General features: G+C 54.8%; 9 protein-coding genes across 9 annotated transcripts; 3 read left to right on the forward strand and 6 right to left on the reverse strand.

The window, feature by feature from the left end:
- Window positions 1-50: 50 nt before the first annotated feature.
- M409DRAFT_26393 (uncharacterized protein) lies at window positions 51-1,451 on the reverse strand (the record flags this gene model as incomplete). Its single annotated transcript, XM_033808094.1, has 1 exon — window positions 51-1,451. The coding sequence occupies one exon, from the start codon at window positions 1,449-1,451 to the stop codon at window positions 51-53; it is 1,401 nt and encodes a 466-aa protein (XP_033664245.1).
- A 651-nt stretch (window positions 1,452-2,102) lies between these two features.
- M409DRAFT_57637 (uncharacterized protein) lies at window positions 2,103-6,719 on the reverse strand (the record flags this gene model as incomplete). Its single annotated transcript, XM_033813687.1, has 1 exon — window positions 2,103-6,719. The coding sequence occupies one exon, from the start codon at window positions 6,717-6,719 to the stop codon at window positions 2,103-2,105; it is 4,617 nt and encodes a 1,538-aa protein (XP_033664246.1).
- A 1,301-nt stretch (window positions 6,720-8,020) lies between these two features.
- Window positions 8,021-9,036, forward strand: M409DRAFT_57638 (uncharacterized protein; the record flags this gene model as incomplete). Its single annotated transcript, XM_033813688.1, has 2 exons — window positions 8,021-8,727; window positions 8,784-9,036. The coding sequence occupies 2 exons, from the start codon at window positions 8,021-8,023 to the stop codon at window positions 9,034-9,036; spliced, it is 960 nt and encodes a 319-aa protein (XP_033664247.1).
- Window positions 9,037-9,198: 162 nt separating this feature from the next.
- M409DRAFT_68624 (uncharacterized protein) lies at window positions 9,199-11,240 on the reverse strand (the record flags this gene model as incomplete). The annotated part of the gene is made up of 3 exons (XM_033817919.1): window positions 9,199-9,233; window positions 9,495-10,938; window positions 10,998-11,240. The coding sequence occupies 3 exons, from the start codon at window positions 11,238-11,240 to the stop codon at window positions 9,199-9,201; spliced, it is 1,722 nt and encodes a 573-aa protein (XP_033664248.1).
- A 608-nt stretch (window positions 11,241-11,848) lies between these two features.
- On the reverse strand, window positions 11,849-13,547 carry M409DRAFT_26397 (uncharacterized protein; the record flags this gene model as incomplete). The annotated part of the gene is made up of 3 exons (XM_033808095.1): window positions 11,849-12,578; window positions 12,634-13,105; window positions 13,157-13,547. The coding sequence occupies 3 exons, from the start codon at window positions 13,545-13,547 to the stop codon at window positions 11,849-11,851; spliced, it is 1,593 nt and encodes a 530-aa protein (XP_033664249.1).
- A 671-nt stretch (window positions 13,548-14,218) lies between these two features.
- Window positions 14,219-14,948, reverse strand: M409DRAFT_57641 (uncharacterized protein; the record flags this gene model as incomplete). Its single annotated transcript, XM_033813689.1, has 3 exons — window positions 14,219-14,256; window positions 14,309-14,639; window positions 14,685-14,948. 3 exons carry the CDS (start codon window positions 14,946-14,948, stop codon window positions 14,219-14,221), a joined length of 633 nt encoding a protein of 210 aa, XP_033664250.1.
- Window positions 14,949-15,377: 429 nt separating this feature from the next.
- On the forward strand, window positions 15,378-16,200 carry M409DRAFT_26399 (uncharacterized protein; the record flags this gene model as incomplete). Its single annotated transcript, XM_033808096.1, has 2 exons — window positions 15,378-15,917; window positions 15,970-16,200. 2 exons carry the CDS (start codon window positions 15,378-15,380, stop codon window positions 16,198-16,200), a joined length of 771 nt encoding a protein of 256 aa, XP_033664251.1.
- A 790-nt stretch (window positions 16,201-16,990) lies between these two features.
- Window positions 16,991-18,052, forward strand: M409DRAFT_68620 (uncharacterized protein; the record flags this gene model as incomplete). The annotated part of the gene is made up of 3 exons (XM_033817917.1): window positions 16,991-17,167; window positions 17,226-17,293; window positions 17,350-18,052. The coding sequence occupies 3 exons, from the start codon at window positions 16,991-16,993 to the stop codon at window positions 18,050-18,052; spliced, it is 948 nt and encodes a 315-aa protein (XP_033664252.1).
- Window positions 18,053-18,253: 201 nt separating this feature from the next.
- On the reverse strand, window positions 18,254-21,081 carry M409DRAFT_57644 (uncharacterized protein; the record flags this gene model as incomplete). Its single annotated transcript, XM_033813690.1, has 5 exons — window positions 18,254-19,465; window positions 19,523-19,635; window positions 19,824-19,923; window positions 20,016-20,906; window positions 21,031-21,081. The coding sequence occupies 5 exons, from the start codon at window positions 21,079-21,081 to the stop codon at window positions 18,254-18,256; spliced, it is 2,367 nt and encodes a 788-aa protein (XP_033664253.1).
- Window positions 21,082-22,514: the final 1,433 nt, after the last annotated feature.

Consider the following 22,514-nt stretch of genomic DNA (forward strand, 5'->3'; position numbering starts at 1 on the left):
CAAACGACGCACATGTCAAGCACTATAATCCATATCATCTACAAATTACATCACCTCTTCCCAACCGTCTCCCCCTTCGTCTGATTCTGATAGAACCCCGTAACATTCGTCGAGTTCGAGTACTTGACTCCACAAGCACCACCAAAGTCTCCAAAGACTTCCCCCCTCTCTTGCACGAAATTCTGGAATACCTTCGCAGAACAGCTCTCCAGAGGTCCATCGTAGCAATCCGGCAACACTTGCGGGCTTCTGTTCACCAGAACGCGATAGTAAGTTGGGTCTGTAGAGTTTTGGTACCCATACGAAGCGGAGCAGTTCATCTGCTCGACGGCCACGTTCGTGAGGAAGGGGAGGATGTACGAAGAGACCCATTGGCGGTGGTAGTTGATGCGGGTCGTGGGCATGGTGGCGTTGATATCGTTGGCACCGGTCAAATCCGAATTGTTGAACAAGCCCATGGCGACCAACACAGTAGGCGGGAGTTCTCGATGCGTGAACGAAATGTAAATATCCTGATCGTCCGACTCGGGCGGCGTAGCGAGGAGGTCCGCAGTCGCATTGAGCCACGGGTATCCAATCGACCCAGAAACGTCATTCCCGTACCCGGTGTTGTGGTGATACATCAAATCCTGCGTATACTCAAACGCCAGCCACTCATCGGGACTGAACAGCTCCAAGGAACAGAACGGCGAATCCCCTCGGATGACAGTCTCATACCCACACCACTCCTGCATACCAATCACATCATCAGAAGTCCAATTAAACCGCGGCGCCTGCGCCCTCAGCCTCGCCAAAATCGGTGCCGTGTACTTCTTCGCGAAAGCCTGGCTCTGCTGCGATCCCCGCGAGGACGAATACGCCGGACACGCCTGATACGGCGTCAAACTATCCGCGCCAGACTCCTTGCTCTCGTAAATCTGCACGAGCTCAATCTCATCCTCGTCCGTCTCGAACCCCCGAATCAGCGCCTCAGCGCTCACAGTCGTTCGTTCCGACGTACTCGACCACACGCGCTTCGGCAGTCGTAAATCAGGATACCGATACGAAAGCTGCACGCCCAACTGCGCCGCCTCCAACTTTCCCGTCCTCGTGACGCGTTCCTGTTCCTTGACATCGGGCTCTTTCCACGTCGCGAGGAAGGTCAAGCCCGGGATCTTGCTGAAATCTGTGGTGGTATTCTTGAGTTTCGAGGCGAAGGGGCCTAGGTAGGATTCGTAGTCGAAGTCGTTGGCGTTGATGGCGGCGTGGCGGACGAGGTAAGCGGCTTTTGTAACGTGGCAGCCTTGCGGTGGGGAGGGGTCTTTTGCTGGGTCGTTGGGTTCGAAGTACGGGGCTATGCCGGCGAGATGCTCGAGAGGGTTGAAATCGTAGGAGGAGTAGAGAGGTTGCTGCTGGCTTAAGGCGAGGGAGACGGCTGGCAAGGCCAGTATCGAGAAGGTAGAAGATATCATCTTGAGAACTGGTGGGGAGGAGGGAGGACGTGACCAGAAGAAGATCTACTTACACAACCCAGGCCTTACCTTCAATCGTTTGCAAGAAGAAGCTTGCAATCGTTACGTCAGGAACGAACGAACGCCAAGAGAAAGAACAACCAAAGTGACAGTGATGATGTTCCAATATCCACGATGGCGCCGACGAGAACTTGTTTAACTTCAAAGCACGAGCCAGGAATGACGATGCTTGAGTGGGAACAAGCTTCAGCCCCAGATCCACTCTGAACCTTAACATCGAACATGAATCGATCTTGAAAATCTTCCTCATCCGTATCGGCGAGAACAACAGATGACATCTATATCAACATCGAACCAGACTTCAGTTGTTCTTCTTCTCCCAAACACAACTCTCTCAAGTCTGTAATCTTATAGCCATTCTAAAGCGAATCGGGGGTATAATCTTTTTCCAATCCAAAAAAGCAGCAGCAGCAACGACAACACACTCAAAAGAATCATTCGCTTGCTCTGTCTGCACATTTGCACTCCTGTTTCGCGCGCGTGTGCTTCTCTCGCTCTGTTTCCAATAATATTATTATACATTACCATAATCCATGTTCAACTCTTCGAATGGTAGTCGTATCCCCTCTCTCGCTGTCCTTCGTTGCCAGATCAGTCGTTCAGCCCAAAAGCCCTCCTCAACAAACCAAACTTCTTCTTCTTTCCAGTTCGACGGCTGTAGATGGCTCCTCGCTGTTGTCCTTCACCGTCCATCCCGTCGTCTGTTCCGATATCGAAGCGCACGACGCTGTTGCCAGCACCGTCACTCGTTGTTGGTCGATTGTTACCAGCAAGATGATCCGGAATCTTCGGCACAGCGGGCGGCAATGGCCAGTTATCTCTATCAGACGCAGAGAAGGCCTCCCCTACGGCTGGAGGGGCAGTCGCATTCGAGTAAGTAGAGTCGCCTCGGCGCATGCGAGGTGCTTGGGGTACTTGCTGGCCTGACGTCCTGCGAAGGAGTTTGCCATTGGGACTTGCGATGGGGCTCTGCGGGCGGCCGGAAGGACCTTGAGGGGCATCGGCGTCGTAAGGACCGTTCAATGCTGGACTCGATGATAGATTCATCTCGCTTGCGGTGGTGCCGATCTGAGGGACGGATGCCGTGCTGTTGCGATTGCGACGAAGAATGCTGCCCATGAAGCTTCGTTTCTTCTTCTCTGGAGTAGCTTCAGCTTCCTCATATGATGGCCCTGTCACCGGATATTGAGGTGCCGTGTCTTGTCGTAAGCTACCATTGCGAAGCGCTTCGCCTTGACTCGTCTCTTTCGCGGATGGTTCAGGGATGCCGAGCTTCTTCCTTGCAGCCTCCATAGCCTTGTCGATATCTCCCGAGTCTGGAACTAGGGGTGTAGACATCTTCTGCCGCCTTCGTGTGGCTTTGCGTGGATCTTCATCTTCATCGTCGTCCTCATCCTCCAGATCGGTTGAATCGCCGTCAGTCTGGCCCTGTTTGCGAGGAATACCACGGACCGGAGTAAGGTCGGCTGGGATAAAGACATCGTCATCTTCATCGTCCGAATCAGTGAACCGACTTTTGAAGAAGTTTCGCCTTGGTCGTTCATCCTCGCCCTCGTCATCAGAATCTACAAAACGCGACTTGAACCTCGACCCTGTGGACTGTTGGCCGGCTGCAGGTCTGGCTGCAGCGCGTTGAGGTGGCCCATTTCGCATCGTCATCCGAGGCCCTGCATCAACAGAAGATCCGCGTATCGATTGTCGCACTTCCTCTCCCCGTTTCTTCCTGCCGAACAGAGATCCGGTGGGAGATAAAGACCTTATGCTGAAGGAGTCTTTGCCCTTGCCACGTGGCGGCTCAGGAGATGTTGGTCGCTGGTTCCTTATAGATGGAGCAGGTTCCGCTTCTACTGGTCCACCACGCATGCTACGTTTCATGGTGTACCTGCCATCCACCTTGGAGCGACGCTTCTTCCTGAAACTGCTCTCCGAGTCCGAATCATGGCTGAGCTCTTTTTGTAGCTTAGCGGACATGACTGGAGCTGGTTGCGGTTTGGGCTTTGGCTGAGTTGGAGGTTGTGTCTGAGAGGCCTTCATCTTTGGGAATGCTGAATCTTGAGGGCCTGATCCTGGCATTGCAGACAAGCTCAACTGGCCCGAAGACCCAGGTCGCATTGTACCTTTCTGCAAAGCACTTTTAGGTTGAACTGGGGTCTGCTGAGGCTGCGACGTGGTGCTATCCCGCAGTGAGCCAGACATGCCCCCAGCTCCACCGTTGCGCATGGACTTTCTCATATGCACCTCGCCCTCGACCGGAACGGGCTCCGGCTGAGCACGCATCGTCTTCTTCAAGGCAGGCTTCGCAGGTTGAGCGGCAGGCTTCTGCTGCACTTGAGCAGCAGCTGCAGGCGCCGGCACTTTAACTGGCGCGGCCTGGGCAGAGGTCTTCTTCTTGGGTTTCCTCGCAGGTGCTGGCAGAGCTTCATCGTCGGAAGAGAAATGTTCTCGCTCAATTTGTTCGCGCTGTTGTTGGCTCAGTCTCGACCAGTAAGCCGTAGCCTCACTCCAGTCGCCGCTACCTTGGCCTTCGACATTGACCTTGTCCATTCTCTTTGACGCTTGCCGAATAGACGGGCTTTCTGGCAGAGGCGCAGGGCCATCTTTTGGCTTTGGAGCTGGCGAAGAGGTTAGCACGGGACTGACCGCAATGGCATCAAGTGAAGCGAAGCCGCCGTTGTCGAATTCAGAAAGGTCTTCGGCTGCGTCGCTAAACTCTGCACTGTCGTCGCTGTTATCTTCGTTGATGGCATTGAGAGCAGGAGAGGCGGGTCTAGGGCTTGAGTATATGACTGGATCCTCAGGCACAGCGGCAGGCTCATCTTGGCTTTCGATAGTTGCAACCGTTGCTGCTGCCGCTCCAGCGGATGTAGTCTCAGCCTCGTTTTCCTCTTCGCCTGCCCATCCACCGGGCACATTAATCTCAAAGGAAGCTTTGGGCTTTGGAGACTGGTCGCCCTCAGCGGACAATGTCTTGCGTTCTTCCTCTGCTCCAGGCGTAGGGGGCAGCAGATTGATTGCGGGTACATCGGCGTCTTCGTTCTGGTCCGATGCAGTTGTTGCTTGCGCGGCGAAGTCTCTAACCTTGGTCTCTTGCTTTTCTTCAGGGCTTGACTCGAGCTTCACCTCAGGTACGGTTGATGGCGGAGCTGGCGTGCTTGTAGCCACGGGTTCACCCAGGTCGTCGCTGTCATCGCTAACATATCCTGCCGTCTCTTTACTCGTCACCTCGGGAGCGACTGGATCTGATGAAGCCTTCGCCTCGTTGGCGTTCTTGAGTATACCTCCAATTGCGTGATCGTTGCTTGCGTCTTGACTTTCTGGTGCCATCTCCGTGACCTTCTCAGGCACGTCATGTGTTACCCTTTGCTTCCTGACGCTTCCAAAACTTGGCAGTGCAGGCCGGGGCTTCATCAATTCGTCGTCATCTAGGTCGTCGACCACCGGGCGATCTCGCATTATCGAATTGGGAGTGGCTGCCACCGTGGGCGGTTCGATCTCTTGAGGCTGCTCGTCAAAGCTGACCCTGACAGACTTCTTCTTCCGGCCAGTAAACGCATCCTGAGAGGCCTGAGATGTATTGTCGGACGTCTCGCTTATGGGCGATTTGGGCGCCGGTGAGAAGTTCGCCAACGGAGAGCTAGTTCGAATGGACGATGCTGGTGAGTGTGCATTCTTCAGCGCGGGCTTAGCGGGCGACAGATCACGAGGTGGCGGATCATGCCTGATAGGATTCATAACAGGGGACGCCGAGAAATGGATACGGTTGGGGCTGGGCGACGTAGAAACGTTTGAGCCACCTCTCCCTCTCGATGCGCTGTCAAGAGCACCTCGTGGAATGTCAAGGCTTGATGAACGTTGCTTCGAGCCTGCTGGTGCGACGTACGACTTGGCTGGTCCAGCAGATGTTTGGATTGTAGCACAAGTGTCCATCAATTCAGAATCTGCAACACTGCCATCTTCATCTTCTGGCTCTTCACGTACCACAGAGGGTTGTTTGTGAAGGAAGCTTCTAGCGGCGATAGTTGGAGACAGTCGAGCTGGATTTCGTGGAGGAGGCTGCAAATCCGTTTCCAAAGCAGGGCGTTCTGGACGTTGGACTTGGACTGCCGGCTTTGGCTCGGGTAAGGGAACAATCGTTCGAGTGTGAGGATCGTAAGTGCCAGGAACGGGAGCAGCAGGTTGCCACGTCGTGGGCGATGGAGGTTCAGGCGAGGCAGGCTGGGCAGGTTGAGTTCTCGGCTTGGCGATGAACGTCCTGGTGCTTGGATCGTAGACCATAATGGCATCTGCAGCTTCATATGATGCTGGCGCAATGCCCGCCCTTTCACTCGGCCTCTGCAAATAATTTCCCTGTGCTGAATTCACGCCGTTGTCCCTGTTCACGGGTTGCCCGGCAGCAGCCTGTATTCTCGCAATCTTTTGCTCGAGCGCTTCCTCCTGCACAGTCTGCTTTGGCTGGCTAGGTACTGGTACGGACTCTGAAAACCAGTTACCAGTCCCATGGGTGTACTGCTTGTCCACAGTGGGCGATACAGGACTGCTAGGCTGTGAGTTCATAGGTCGTGAAAAGTTGACATTGCGATTGCTGTCAGTCCGCTCCAGCTCCTCGTTCACATTCGACAGCCGCTTGCCAGTTCTAGAGCTGGCACTGGCCGGCGGTGGCATGCTATATCTGTCCATGCTCGCAGCTCTTCCATTGCCGCGCCCTGCCGGGGTTGGAGAAATGACACGCTGCGGCGGATCGAGACTCGAGGAGCGTTGGTGCTGTCTCGATATTGATGAAGGTATTGCTGGTACTGGCGGCGCAGCATCTAGTGCTGGGGAGAGTGCACCGTTCGATCGACCAGGCGAAGGGGACCGGAAAGAGCGCTCTGTCATCGACCCTCCACTATCACGTCGCTGTAGACCGCCTCTTACTGGAACTCCTCCTCTGCCATTCGAAACAATAGCACTGCTCGCATTCGAAGATGTCGATCCCCGACGAACCATACGCTTTGTTTGGACAGCGCCGACGGGCTCGGGGGTCGTGGTCATGGACCGCAACGCGGCGGCAGCGGCAGCTGAGGATAGAGAGCCCGTCGATGGCTTGTTCTTGAGGAAAGCCTGGCTAGCTGCGGCGGCCGCATTCGAGGTGGTGTTTCGGTCGAGCGGTATTTGGGAGCTCGCGCGGCTGGCGCTGCTCCCTCGGCGACGCGAGAACATGCTGGGCATAGTGATGGCAGCGCACGGCGGCGAGGCCTGTCGCCAGGACAGGACAGGGAGGTGTGAGAGGTGCGGTGTATATCAGGCGGGCGGTCGGACAGGCGCGGATGGGTATGGCTTAGAAGAGCATACTGGCTGATGTGGATGGATTGGGCGCAAGACGGCCGATTGGAGGCAGGCCGCGCGATTAAAACAAGATAGACAACAAGGAATTGAACGCAGCCCAAGGAGTGACGGAGCGTCGTACAATCGCAGCCGCAGTGGCCGTAGCAGTCAGGAGGGAGAGTACCAGATTATTGGTGTTGCTGCTGCTGGATGGATGGGAGTCGAGTCGAGGCAGCAGAAGAAGGCCGCGGAGACAGCAGCATCCATGTTTCCTCCATCACTCTTCGCATCCGTGCTTTGGTTAAGGTTTACACCAATTGGAATGGCGGGCTTCAATCAAATGACTCTGTGCCTGCCAGCGCATCGCCGCAACACCATCATCAACCACCATGAACACTTCCCATCTGTCAGAAGCGCAGTGCACCGCGAGCAAAGCAGACGTCGAGGGAGGGGACGTGGTCAATGTCTCAATCCCTGTCGCTCGCCATGCCCGGCACCGTGGTTCGCATTGCCCCAAAGCGTGAAATGACAATCATCGGCCACCCAACTTTTCACTCTTCTCTCCCAAGAATCCTCCTTCTCTCTCCAACTCCCCATCTTCCTCATGCCTCTGTTACGAGATGACATGAACGGAGAATACCCCGACAATTTGGTTTGGCTGACTTTGCGGTCACCGAGGCCTCATCACCACCGACCCCACCTGCGTCCAAATCTTGGAAGTGTGAGCTCTGACCTGCCCTCGTGCATGAACAACTCCAGCACCCACCCACGAAGCTTGTCTGGAGCACCTCGACTGGAAGGATCACAGCGGGAGACGGCCCTCTTATCCTCTTATGTCAGCGACAGAGGAAGAAATACCTACCAACATCCTCTGTTGCATCTCTCGCTGACTTCCAACCGCTTACAAGATGCCTAGCGACTTCTCAGCAGCGCGGTCTTCATCACATGGACGTACAGCAACCACTGAGTCTGACTATCTCCCCCTCAAGAAGTAGGTCATCAATCACGCAAGACACGCCTGGCAGCTGCCAAACGCGAGCGCAATAATGAGTGCGTGACCATCACGGAGGAGTGGTGTTCATCAAGGTAACCATTAATGTCTACCACTTCGGGCTTTCTTCACACTACATCATGTTTTCCGTTATCAGCACGCAATCCTACAAGCTCCTCGTGCCCCTCTCTACAACGACCAGAAAGACATCAAAATGCTCGCCCTGCAACCCCAACCACCCGCCTTCTTGCCAAAAGAATCCTTCAACACCCTCCCAGCAGAAGTCCTCCTCGAAATCATTCCCTATATACCATTCTCCCCACACACACTCTCCTGCCTCTGCCTAACCTGCGCCCGCCTCAACGGCCTCATAAAATCGCACGAGCAATCTCTCGTCTCTGACATCAAACGCACCCAAATCCCACGACACGCGCTACACCTCTTCCCGAGCCTCGACACATCCACCTTCGATGGCATCGCAACCCTCCATAAGCGCCTCTCCACCCTCACCGACCTCCACGACCAATGGCTGCACATCACCTCTCACGGCCCCGAACTCGACTGGCTCAAAGGTCGTTGGGAGTCCATCCATAAGACCGGCCTGCTCCTCCTCTACCGCCTCCAAGACGCCGGAAGCTACTGCAACAAAGTCGCTCTGATCAACGGCTTACCCGCCACGAGTCTCGCGTGCTTGCTCTTCAAGCTCATATCGAGTATCAAGATTCTGAGAATCTACGGCCCGGAACCGATCAATGGCAATTGGTCGGCGGGGGACATCATGGCGAGAAGTGATGTGGAGCTAGCGTTTGAGGAGATGTTGCTGCAGTATGGACCGGATTTCTTCGTGGCGATGCTGAGAGCAGGAGGGCGGGAGAAGATGGGCGAGACCACCCATAGCACTGAGGATCAATGGGCCGTCGAGTACGTCCTCTAGCCCCCAACGCGCTTTCACAAACCCAGCTAACCTCCTTTATTAGCGCCCTCACCCACGAAGTGACAAACATGCTCGAACGCCAAATGCCCTCCTCCGACGGCTGGCCCAAACCACCCACCCTAACCTCCTGCATGCGCCGCGCTTTCGCCGCCCGCTGCAACTGCCACATCTCGCAGAACATCGGCAAGATGTGGGAGCTTTTATCTTCGACGGCGTTTGATCAGGTGGATGAGAAGAAGATGGTGAAGGTCGTGAAGGGTAAGGAGTTGGAGGAGGGACTGAAGCGGGTCTTTTGACTATATACCTTGCCTTGGGGTTTCGTGGTGGGCGTGGGGGATGTGTTGAGGTAGCATGGAGAGAGGTGGGGAGAGTGGGCATGCATTGGGTGTTCTTAGACGTGATTTTGACGACAGCGGCATGAGCTCTGAAGATGAGAGCTGCGGTTGGCGATTATTGTCTTATGGAGAGGCATATGATGATGACGCAGTCTCAGCTAGACCACCCGTGTGCATATGGAATGGAGAAAGGCATTCAAAGTATTGCCTTTCAAATTCTTTCCTTGTTTTCTTCGCTACTAATATCTGAGTCGAGTCGGGGTATCATCGCTATCTATACACATAAACATTTCGCGGCTTCCTTTCACTCCCTCCTTCCCACAAACCTAACATCTAAACCTTCTCCTCCACCCCTTTCGTCTCCTCCACTTTCCCTCCCTCCACCTCTTTCTTCTCCCCCTCCTTCTTAACATCATTACTTCCCCTCTGCGTCGGCCCCTGCTTCCCCTTCACAGTCCTCCACTCCAGCGCAAAACTCCCCAACGCACTCAAACAAGCCATAACCACCGCCACCACAAAAACCTGCCGAATCGCAGAATTATACACCGTCAACACAGCCCCCAATTGCCCCGCGGGGACCTGACTCCTCAACGCCGTTGCGCCCGTCTTGGTGGGATCGAAGCCCGGCACGAGATTTCTCAGTCCCTTGACGAGGTGGTTGTCGAAGGAGTTCTGGCCGACGGAGACGAAGATCGCGCCGCCGAGCTGCTGCACGAAGAACATCATCGCGACGCCCGCGGGGACGTCTTTGCGCGCGAGGACGGTTTGTGCTCCCAAGGTGCCCTGCTGCATCCCCGCGCCGATGCCCAGCCCGATGAGGATCTGGTAGCCGATCCACTCCGCGCTGCTCGTGTGCAGGTTGAAGGTGGTGATGAGGCCCGCGCCGATGGGCATCAGGACGGAGGAGAGCATGGCGAAGGGCGTGTAGTATCCTATACGGGCGACGAGCTGGCCGGAGAGGATGCTTCCCACGACGAGGGCGAGGACGAGGGGCAGGGTGTCGATGCCGGATTTGACCGCGGAGGTGTTTTTGATCGCTTGGAAGTAGATGGGGAGGAAGTAGACGGAGAGCATCATGGCGGAGGCCATGCAGAAGGTGTAGAACATGCCGGCGACGATGGTGCGGTTTTTGATCAGGCGCGGGGGGATTGTGGCGGTGGTTGGCCGGAGGATTTGCACGGTTATGAAGGCGAGGAGGGTCACGCCGAACACGACGAGGAGGGCGATGATGCGCCCGTCGGACCAGGCGTATTGGGCGCCGCCCCATTGGAGGGCGAGGAGGAGCGTGATGATCGAGGGGAGGAGGAAGAATTCGCCGAGGAGGTCGAGTTGGGCGAGTTGTTGCCTGGCTGTCAGGTTCGGTTGTGCGGGCGTGGTTGGTTTGAGGATGAAGAGGATCACCACCCAGGCGACGCCGCCGATGGGGAGGTTGATGTAGAAACACCAGCGCCAGGTGACATTGGTGGTGAAAGCTCCTCCTAGAAGAGGTCCTATCACGCTGGCGATGCCGAAGACGGCCCCGAAAAGGCCCATATACTTCGGCCGTTTCGACAACGGAATAATCGAAACCATTAAAACCACACCTCCCGCCTGGATACCCGCCGAACCCGCCCCAGCAATCGCTCTCCCGATGATGAAAGCAACCGAGTTGGGCGCCGCGCCGCAGACCACGCTGCCCACTTCGAAGAGGATGATCAACGTCAAGAAGACGTATTTCGGCGAGAAGAAGGAATAGATCTTTCCGAAGACGGGCTGCAGGGCGCTGGCGGTCATCATGAAGGCGCTGGCGTACCAGCCCACGTCGTCGAGGGAGTGGAATTCGTTGGTGATTTGGGGGATGGCGGTGGCGACGATTGTTCGGTCCTGGATGAAAACCCCTCTGTCAGAAATATTGCTATTCTTCGTCGGATGGGATATCATACTAAAGCCATCAGGAAGAGAGCGAGCAGAATCGCGATGAAAATGACGACTCGTTCTCTGGTCGGGGGATACTCAATCTCAGACGGCGCCGCTGATTTCTGTCTCGACAGGTCTTCATCTTTCTGTTCTTGTTGTTGCTCATCGGCGACAGGCTGCTGCTTCTCAACCTCCGCGTCGCTAGAAGCCAGACTCTCCGCCCGGTGATGCGTCTCCTCAGGCTTCTCAACGGGCATATCGGCAGCCATGACTGACACTGGACGAGGCTGTAAAGATTCGCGGCCGTCGAATTAGCTAACGATAGTCGTGTTCGATGACCCTTCAAACTCCCAGTCTTGGAAGCAGCCCAGCCATCAATATGTATCTCCCATCCCTCCAGGAGACACCCCAAAACAACGTCTTTCGGTCCCAATGCCTAACGATCCGTCCAAACCCACCCCTCTGATTGGCCGGAAGCCAATCTTCAACAGGACAAGTCTTTTGCGCTTGCGGAGTCGGCATCCCGGTTGCCGATTTCTCCAGCGCCCGAGCCAATCGCTGGAGATGTCTAGCTCGGGCGAGGGTGCCGGGTCGTCCGAGTGGCTGAGGCTAGAACGACTTCACTCGTTCTCTTTACTGCTGTGCAGATGCGAATGCGGCTGGGAAAGAAGACGCAGATGTGTTCGTGGTGGAATGGACGGGATGTGGGTGTTGAGATGGGTCGGGAGGCTGAAGGGTGAGGTGAGAGTGGTTTGGTTGGTTACGTCGACGTGAGAGAGATGTCTGCTAGAGCAAAGGAGTGACCAGGCTGCAGCGTGCGATTCTAAGAGGTATGCATTCATGGAGGTCTAGCTACCTCTCTTTGTCGCCCTAGTATTCAGCATCTAACAAATTCGTTGCTCTTCACAGCATCCCACAACCTCGCAATCCCCCCACCACAAGCATTCTCAGACCACAAAAAAGCCCCCACGACCTCCTTCAAATGCCTGAGCGAAGTAACTCCCGCCCTCTTCATCACAACATCCAACCCGCTCTCAAAGAACCCCCTCCTCTTCGACCCACAAGCCGCAATCCCATTAACAACCAAAACCCACAACAAAACCTCCCACTCCGTATGCGGCCAACAGCGAAAGTCCGACTGCTCGAGTATCCTCTCCACCTCCTGCACGATTCTATGATGCCATCCTGTATCGGTCGGCATACCCCAAAGCACCGCCGTTGAGTAGAGCCGAGCCGTCAGGCGACAGCATTCGCATATCTTCCGCGAACAAGCACCTCGCTCCTCGACGGCCACTGGTTCCCAAGGCTCGACCGAGAGGATCCTGTGATGCGCTAGGTCCCGAGCGTGGACGAGATGGACTTCGTCGTAGCTAGGAAAAACTTCCGGCTCGTAATGCCGACTCATAAGCACGTCGATGCTGCAGAGAAATATGAGCGTTTCGTGAAGATCCGTCGGGAGGCCACCTGGAATAAACGTCGAGAAGCCTCGCCCAGGTTGCGTCTGCGTTTGGACTTCGATGCAAGCGAGGAGGACATCATCGTGTAGAATGCCGAGACAAGGCAGGAAGGGTTTCGTGCCGGCTTGGCTGGCCCGTCGCACGTCGACGCTGGTTGGTGCGAGTGAGAAGTTCTTCTTGCCAGTCATTAGGAGTGTAGGCTTACCGAGTAGAGCATAACGCGAGCCCTGGGAGTCGGATCCCTGATAATCCGCCTCTACGATGGACGAGCTGTGCCAGCGCTTTGACTGGCTCGGGTCCGATTGGGGTTCGTCCAAAGACGTTGTCGAAGCTATACGCGGGCATGTGAGGCAAGAGAAGCAGGCCTTGATCCATGCATGAGTTTCTTTTGCTAGATTGCAGGGTCGTTATAACGAGGGTCATGATTCCCCACATGGCAAGCTCTACCCGTGCATCGTCCAGGTCCTCGATCAAACTTCTCATCAGGCCTATCAGTGATCCTCGATGAGCGACAACTTCGGTGCAACTCGACCAGAGTACCGTCTTCGAGGATATGTCGTGGTACATTGCAGCGGCTATATTGAAGCCGTGGAAGGCGATGGGCTCCCTGCAATATAAAGAGAACCATTCGAAGGAGTCGAATAGTGCTGGTACAGGACGGCGACCGACTTTGAAGTCTGCCATTCTTCAGCAACCCTGTATGAATAGGATTTCGAAAGTCGACTCACGGAATCTGATGCCTAAGGAGTACAACGCTTCGCTGGTCGAGTGGATCATGCTGGAGAGTGGTGGGCCGAGAAATGGGTCCAGCGTTCGTGTGAGCGGTGCGTTGCCTTGCGATGTCAACCTTCCCGGGAGTCTCTGCTTCATGGGGGTATTCTCCTCGTAGTTGATGGCCGCTGTGCCTTCATCTGCCTCATCATCTTCGTCGATTATCTCTCGCTCGCGAAAAGTCAAGACACAGCTAATCTTCTCCTTTTTATTCACTGACACCGTCACGTTTTCAGAGCGTGCCTGCAGCACATCACCAAAAAGACCCTTGTTCGCTAATTCAGTGGACACGATCACACGGGTCGTAGACGTCCGAGTTCGAAGCAACTTTCGTTGACGATTGACCATCGTGGCTGTGTGACGATGAGCTGCTTGCCTGTTCTTCCCCTTTTCTTTGGCGGAGCTTGCTCGCCCATTGATGAAGGCATACTCGCGGGGCTGTTTGATTCGTTCGGTGTGCCGCCTTTCGTTTCCAGCTGCGTCCATTGGTGTTGGATCCCAATCGCGAGACGTGACGTGCCAAGGTATGCTCAGCAGGCATGAGCAGGAAAGATAGCATGATGACAAGTCAGTCCTGCATCGGCGAGTTTAATAGCATCGGAATCCCATGGGACAGGAAGCTTTGGCGGCGTTCAGATCTGGGTAGTCTGCAGCAATGGCTGAAAGTGATCGATCCAGGCACAGGCTGAGCTACCGTCGCCCTTAGTCATCGCTGACAGTGAGGTCCACTTTGACTTCAGAGGCCGAGATAGGTTAGTGCGATTGATCCAACGAAAAGGCGTCGATAGTAATATATCCAAAGTCGAGTAGTGTAACAGCCGCAAGACGCATAGCGTGTCACACTGGAATCCGGGCATCGCCAATCAAATCCAGATCCTTTCCATGTGACACTTCTCCGCTCCCATGGTTGATGTGGCCAAGATCCAAGAACCCCAAGCAGACTGTGCTGCTACTCAGCAGCCGAACTGCTACATCTGTTTTTTTCTTCTCGTTGAGACTTCGCTTGAATGTCGCGGCATCTACTCGAAGCTCCCGATGTCGTATTGGCGCTCTCCGTCTGTTCGTCTTCTCAGTTCAGTCCCGGTCTAGCTACAAATTTCGCCTCTTACCAGTCGCCTTGAAGTGAACGCGGCATCGTCGGTCTTCGCAGATAGTCTTCCAGAGTGAGAAGTCGCCCGTCTCAACAGCTTCAGGAGCGGTGCCACGATAGACAACCTCGTGTGGTAGATTATTCGTGTTGTTGAACAGGTCGCCTTTGCGCATCCAGTTCAGGATCGCGATGAGGTCCGCAGGCTCCATGTATGGGGATGGGCCCGGGGTCATTTGGACTTCCTCGTCAGAGTCAGAGGAGTCTTCGGAAGACCAGTCTTCTTCGTTGTCGATATCGATCTTGGCGTCCACACTGGGCTCGGTAGCTTCGAGAGCAGCGGTGGAGGAGTGCTCGCTTGTAAGTGTACCTGAGCCTGAGTCGTCGGTGTGTTATACAACTTCCGTCGTGTACGAAGACGATGCTTCTTCGTTTTCGATATTCTCGCGGACAGAGTCCGAAGAGACCTCGCTTGTAAATATGCCCGTTCCCGCGATGTCGGTGTGCTGTATGACTTGAACAGTGTATCCTACTTCGATCGCAGCTGGAGAGTGCTTCGAAGTGTCGCTGTCGGTGCCTTTGCCGCCTATTTTGAAGATAGGGGCAGGCTCCGGGGATGGATGGACCCCCTGGAAGCGCTCGACGAGGGTTTGAACCGACATGGCGAAAATAATGCTGTACGGTGTAGGCGAACGGCCAGATGCAGAGTTGCAGATACTGATAAGATATTCGCTGTGGGCTCTCCGTGTGCGATATTTCTGTGTGCGCTGAACGTGTGACTCTTGTAGTTTTGATGAAAATTGTTTGAATCGATAACGCTCTTGGTGACGGAGAGAATTGTGCTTTTCATATTCACCAACGTACGAAATTCTCTGAAAGTCCCAGTCTCTTGGGACGACAAAAATCTCTCAGGAGCCTGTTGTCGCTGACCAGCTCATGAGCCGACCACTCAGGGGCCGTGTGATGGAAAGCATGCCAAGACCATGTTGTATGGCGGACGGAAAATGAGAGAATGAACACCACACCTACCTGCGCATGCTCGCTCGTATCATCTCGTCCCCAGATACATCTCATAACCCCCATCGTAAGATATGGCGACCACGCAAGAAGTAATTGCGCATGAAGCGACAGCGCAAGACCTAGCAACGTCGGTGGAAATTCCACACATCTGCCAGGACCCCGAGATTCTCTTTCCAGGGTTGGTGTCACCACACGATCCTGCTCATTCGGGCAGCCTGAAGAATCTGCGAAAGAGGCGGTTTATGGTCGGCAAGGCTTGGACGCTCGCATATCCCTTCCACTGCATGAAAGGGACTTTGGAATTCAAGAGCAAATGCGCGCTTGAGTTCAGCCGGAAGATCAAGCGCGAGTCTCCCAAGGCCAAAGACGAAAAGCTTCATAAGATCGTGGATCTGCTGCATCTGCAAGGGAATCCGCTAGAAGAATGGGAAGCTGTTGGTGTCCAGATGAGGGCCCACAAGCTGAAGAGTCGTTCCCGGTATGCGGCATCCAGACTGGGTATAGCGAATACTTCTCGACAAGCTCAGTATGGAAGATTGAAGGACAAGACGGACCAACAGGCGATTGATCTGGAATGGAGGGCTAGATGGCAAGCGTTAGCAGAGCAAGCGGTAAGATTGTATTTCCCCATTCTGTTTGAACACTTGAACTGAGACCATGTAGGAAAACAAGTTCCCTGCTCCAGAGGACGCCGCGGGCCAAGAGGACGTCGCGAGCCAAGAAGTCGCCGGACGGGAAGCCGACAGCGAAAATCCTGGCATTTGGGATCTGATCGACTTCGGTAGCGATTCTGAAGACAAAGATTCAGAGCCATCCGACTCCAACCAGCCGCCGCCTGAAGCCGACGACGACGAATTCTTTTCGGTTCCGAGCCCACCTGAGATGACTGATTGATTGAAGAGCGTAGGCAAGCAATATGGTAAACGTCGCCGCCGGCCAGCGCAATAAAGGTCAGCCACACAGGCGCGGCTTCCAACGGCGAATCGCCGAGGAACTGGATACAAGATGCAGTAGCTGCGACCGGATGCAACGTATCTGACGAGGCGCAGGTATATGATGGACATGGCAAAGAGCGAGAAGATCATGTTGATGATGAAGAAGAGAAGATGGAGTAAGCAGTAGTGTGCGGAGAGAGATGGAGTCGAATCACAGGAATGATGCGCAGATCTTGGTGTTGTTTCTATTTTTGGTCGGCAATTTGCACATGAGTCGCGCGTCGCCCTCCTTCACAGCATGGCGACGACCTGTACTTGTACAATACACAGAAGCTATGTACATTCTACTTCTTATCACCTGTCCCACTGATGACCTGCCGCTATCCGACTTTCTCCAGCATGATCAGCAAAGGCTTGCGACGAGATCGCCATTGAGGTCTCCAGTGACTGCTGCGGCGATGGCAAAAACTGCGAGACAAGAATAGCAGCAGTTTGCGCGCCTCGCCAAAAGAGATGAATCCTCTGATGATGCGTTTCATCTGGGCATGTCGCGTTGTCAGACTATCAGCGCCTCGCACAGCACAGCCTCATGTGTGATTGTTCTCTACCACCATGAGGCGGTCACTGTTCGACCTCTTCCTCCGCGTAGACGTAGACTTGCAACAAGACGATTCCTTGATCCGTCGACTGACGATACGGCAATGCACTGACCGAAATCCTGGTGGATGAGGAAGTATCGTGAGCTCGCCATGGGAGAACGCCCACGACTAGAGTTATTTTCCGGGCTCGCCTCCCTCTATCAATCACGAGAGTATTCGGACCTTGTGCTCTTCGGACGAGAAGGCTCGAGACATGCAGTGCATCGAGCAATAGTATGCCCCAGATCTGAGTACTTCTACAAAGCCGTCAAAGAGGAGCAATGGCGGGTAAGATTTCTAAAGCAACTTTATCTCGATTGAGTCTTCAAGACTTACAAAGTTGCAGGAAGGAATCTCAGGCCACATCGCCCTCCCCGACGATGATGAAGTCGTCCGTCTGCTGGTCGAGTACCTGTAAGTAAACCGCTTATCAAACCTTCGTCGACGACCAAAGACTTACTCGTAAATAGCTACCTCCTCGACTACGACCCCATCGTAACCCTCCCCTCAACCACCCACTCTCACCCAGAAGACAACCACAGCCGCGACAGCAGCGACACAATGTCCATCCGCACCGAAGCCGGCACCTACGGCCACGTCTACGGCACCTCTGCCGTCTCAGCCTTCGGCGGCCCCGTACACCCTCACCAACACTCCCCCTTCAGCACCGTCTTCCGCCCAAGGCAAGACTCTTCCCTGACCGTCCACGCAATGCCCACCTCCGGACCAGCAGACTACAGTAACTTCGGCACCGGACCCTCCACCATCCAGCCTCTACGAAGACGCAAAACAAGTCGAGGGGGTATGGTGACCAACGCCCCGGAACCCTCCCCTTTGGCGACGAAAGATCCCCATCTCGTCTTGCACGCGAGGATGTACGCCGCCGCGTCAACCTACAGCATCGGAGGCTTGAAGGCCCTCGCGCTGGATAAGTTCAAGATCCAGCTGACTCGACACTGGGATTCCGTGGAACTGGCTGAGGCGATTCATATCGTATATACATCGACGCCGTCGTCGGACAAAGACATGCGGGAAACCGTTGCTGACACTCTGGATTGGCATAGTCGGTTGCTCGACAAACCTGAGATTGAGTTTGCGGTGATGGAGATCAATGGGCTGGCTTATTCGCTGCTTAAAAGAAGTAGGAGAGCAGAGCCGGAGTACATGGATTGATAGTCATCAGTCAAAGGCGAGCAAGTAATATGCTCCACGTTTTCTTTATCCGAAGATTTCGTCTATCGTCGTGCGTAACCATACAGTATGCTTTTCGTTCCATTCCATACCGACCCTCCACGCTATGCAATGCGAAATCCGCTAGAGGCTGCGATGCTGATGGCTTTCCGTCAACATCGTCAAGCGCAGAGCGTTCTACGCTCAACGCAACTCATCCCTGATCTCCTGAATGAGCTCTTTGGTGTTGGGAAGCTGCGAACTCGGCTTCACCGAGACGAAGTGCAGGGTGCCTGAGACGCCACTCTTCAACGACTGTCTGAAGTCATCGCCCAGAGATAGCAATGTGCCGAGAGCAGCGAGGGTACGGTAGAGGACGTCCGCTTCTCCAGCATGAGGGCTCTCGCATTCGAGGAGAGTCGCGATGTCGGTGAGCAGCGTCGTTGCCCTGGCCTCGCGCAACGCAGCCTCACCAGATGGAGCGCCACTGGTCAGCAAGACAGCATAGTTGAGGTACAGTGTCGCCAATGCTTTCGCTTGCGCTGGCGATTCTGGTTGAGCTGCAAAAGGTCGGACGAGTTTCAATGCGGCGTCGTATGTGCCGTCGGCGATCAGGCGTCCAGAGTCGCTCTTGAACAGGTTCACCAGCAATCGGATCGAATGTACGACGTTATTTGCAGTCTCTTGCAGCGGGTCAAGTAGGCCGGCTGCGCCAAGCGTCTCGACAATGGTCGTCTCGCCCGCGCTTGTCGTGCTGACGAACGAAGGCGACACGGCAAGCAAGGCCAAGACACCCACTGCAGGCACCCTACTCTTGCGTGGCCACTGTGACGCAACCTTGAGTAGAGCAGACACTTGCGGTTCGGTGGGATGTGGGTCTTGCTTGTTCTGCAGCTGCGTGGGGAGAGCTTTCAAAGCTGCGAGCTCATCAGGTTGCAGTGCTTGCTCAGGGGTGATGCTGCCAGATTTGCTGAGTTCCTCCGTCTTCTGCGAGATGATGTTGAGCGCATTTCCTGGGTTGCCCTCGATGATATCAAGATATGTTTTTTGCGGTATCTTCCGCTGGCCTGACACAGATGACGAGCCGACGTCTCCTGGTCGATACCTCCTCTCTGTGCCCCAAGGGTCACGCACATGTGGTGGAGGTTGGTTTGCAGAACCCGAGTCCTGTCCAAGTCTCGCACCCTTTGTGTTGTCTGAGATCCAGTTCGCCACCTGTTCGTAGTAGGAGAAGGGTAGTTCGTTGGCTTCGAGAAATTTTCGAGCTGCATCCCACGGGCTTTCGGTGAGATTGTATGGTAGTTTCAACGGCGGCTTGCCATCCTCGATGTCGATGTCGAACATGAAATCGTACTCTTTGCCGTTGTGCGTCTTCTTGGATGCTCCTGTTCCTTCACCTGACACCACAGTGCCAATCTAAAGCACAAATACGTCAGTCATGTACGAAAATCAAGGGCCTGCGAAAATGCGTACCAGATTCCACTGATTGGTAGAAGTGGACCACAAGTGGGCGGTAACGCTGCCGTCATGCTCGCGAATGAAGAGCTGTTGCCCGTCTTTGCTCCCGACTTGCGTCTGAAGTGCATCTGTTGAAACATCGGTTAGCGTGGCTCAATCTAGCTGCAAGCCTCCTGCAAGCCTCCTGCGAGCCTCCTGCGAGCGAAGGAGATCGCTTGCGAAACGTCCGAGAACCATGCAATTCTACGTCTGCCATGGACAATAGACCCAGCGATGCGGAATGCGATGATTTCAAGGTGCATGAGATAAGACGTACCTGGCCCTGGAAGATTCTCCTTTTCGAATGGTTGACCTTGGCTTGCAGTTTCGGCAGGTATGGCGTACATCCGATTACTCTCTTCGAAAGATTTGATTGTCTGCAAAAGACACGTCAGCTTTGTGAGTCTCCAAAGATCGTGTCGCTTGCAGAAGATGCATGGCATCGCTTTAGTCTCGCGGTATCACATACCTCTGCGTCGGCCTGTCTCTCAGGATCTCGTGAGAACACCCTAATAATGTTGTCGCTGGCGCCACTGACAATGTCGCCCGTTTCTGGGCATGCTGCCACTGTCCATATACTGATCGCAGGGTGCGTTATGGTCTGTATGCACTTCCCATCGCGCCATATGCGCACAGTTCTGTCCTCTGACGAGCTGACGATGTCGCCATTTGGGAGAATTGCAAGGTTGTAGATGTATGCGTTGTGGCCCTCGAGCTCGCCCATTTGCTGGCCTTCAAGTGTCCAAAGGCGTATGACTTCATCATTTCCCGCAGATGCGAAAGCTGCGCCAGACCAGTGTCCACTTGGAAGCTTGCAGAAGCATCGAACCACATCGGTATGGCCCTTGATGGCGCCGAGCGTCTTGCCGTTGATGTCGAAGACGCGGATGATCTTGTCGGCGCATGCAGTAAGGACAAGCTTCGAGTCATACACCATGACACCCCATACAGGTCCACCATGTCCCTCGAGCGCTGCGGTAACGCTCGCAGTCTCTACATCCCATACGAATGCTTGACTGTCCCAGCCACCGCTGATGACTTTGTTCCCATCTTCAGTAAAGGCAACACAAGTGATATTGCCGGCATGCCCTATCAGCATTCGATGGGTATCCTCTTCGGGCGGTTGCCCAACCTGCTTCACAAACACCAAGGTCTCCCTCCCTCCAGCCGCTACCAGGCCTGTCGGGTGCTCTTTCGAAGGCGGCGCATACGTGACGCCGTTGAACCAGTTCGAACCTTGCAGGGCGATCGTGTCATCGTAAGTCGGTGGCTTGGGCGAGACTAGATTCCATTGCCGGACGGTGTTGTCTCGTGATGCGGAAAAGATGGCTTGTCTGGTGGGAAAGACGACGGCTCGAACCTTGGGGACCGCGTCGTTAGCTAGACATGGTCGCAAAGGTCATGGCTGAGAGCCACATCGTGCTGGGCAATAAATAGAGAGAAATGATGGGGCTTTGGCAAGGAGAAGGCGATCACAAGCTTACATCTTCTTCATGCCCGCGAAGGGTAGCGGACAGCTTGAAATCGCTGGCCATCGTCGAGGCAGTCGTACTCAGCGCGCAGTGGTGTGGTCAGTCTGCTAGCCGAGTATGCTTCAGTCTCGATAGCAGCGAGCGTGATGGTGAGTTGGAAGATGTCTTGCGACTCGCAGAGGCTTGGTGGTGTGGTATGCTGTGAGAGAGCTCCAGTCGCTCATGACGTCGGAGGCCGGACCGAAACGTCTTGGCGGCCCGGCGGTCCATGCCGAAACACTTCACGAGTCGCGCATTGTTCGCATTCACTTCCCATCAACACCCTTCCAGAAAATGCGCCAGCCAGGTTCATCCCATCATTCGCCACGTTGGCCATCTCGGGGTTCGCCGCTGTCTTCGGTATCCTAGCTATGCGTCCGACAAGAATAGCAGGTTGAAGGCGGGGACGACCTTCGCGAGACAAAGAACGGCCCCAACAGAAGCCGCACTCCGCTCATCGTAAATGTGAAGGTTGAGAACTTTACATGTCTTCGGGACTCCGAGTGAAGTCGACGCTGCCGTCACAGGCGATGAGCTTTTCCTTTGAGCCGCCAACTATCGACCATGTACTCCGCCGGTTGCCCACGCATTGGACAGGACGTCGAAAAGGAGCCTGAGAACTTCCGGCCGGCAACACACCTCCCATATCGCACGGCTTGGAGCGCGTACTGACTACGTTCCTAGTAACTACTGCGGACTGCACATAGAGCGCCTAACGCAGACGCAGACGCAGGCTTGTCACATCGTACGGAGCTGCTATTCTGCTCATGGGTGGGCCCTCGCGAGTTCGGCTGCGTTTGAACACCTGAAACAGGCGTGGTTTTCGGCGCAGTTGAGTACCATGGACAGATCGCCACTGTGCGCCTGGCCTGCATATTGCCAGTATGGCCCCCGCTCACAAAGGTCTATCATGACCTCGGCCAATTCACAACTGGCCGCAATCATGTGCTCTGGAGGCTAGATTTTCGGACTGTCTCAATTGTCCGAAATGTCTCTCAGCCTGATCCCTTGTAGCGATGGCAATCAGACTTCAAAGGATTCGGAAAGTCAATTCCTTGCTTTTGCTCAGACTCTGCTAAGACTCCAGTCTTCATTCGTCATTCCTGCAAGCTGCAAATAACGGCCCCAACCCTCATCATACTGCATCAAGACCCTGGAAGAGATGCAGACTGATAGTCGATCCTGTCCGCGCTCCCTCGTTCCACGGCCGCCGAAACGCGCGGAAATTCACCTGGTAATGTGGCGTTGGCTGGTTACACGACAAACGTCTCCGCCATGCCTCGACTGCATCTGCAGCCATGCGGGAGAAACTTGCTTCTCGCCCCGTAGTCGACCATACGATGCATCGACATCTTGCTACTCTCCATGGCAGCAGTGATGCTTGGGCTGCAATACCACAGGGTCCCGTTATCGTCAAGGGACACTCAACGTCAGAAACGTGTGCATGGAGACGCCCT

The sequence above is a fragment of the Zasmidium cellare genome (genome assembly GCF_010093935.1).
Source record: "Zasmidium cellare ATCC 36951 unplaced genomic scaffold M409scaffold_31, whole genome shotgun sequence".
NCBI classification, from domain to species: domain Eukaryota; kingdom Fungi; phylum Ascomycota; class Dothideomycetes; order Mycosphaerellales; family Mycosphaerellaceae; genus Zasmidium; species Zasmidium cellare.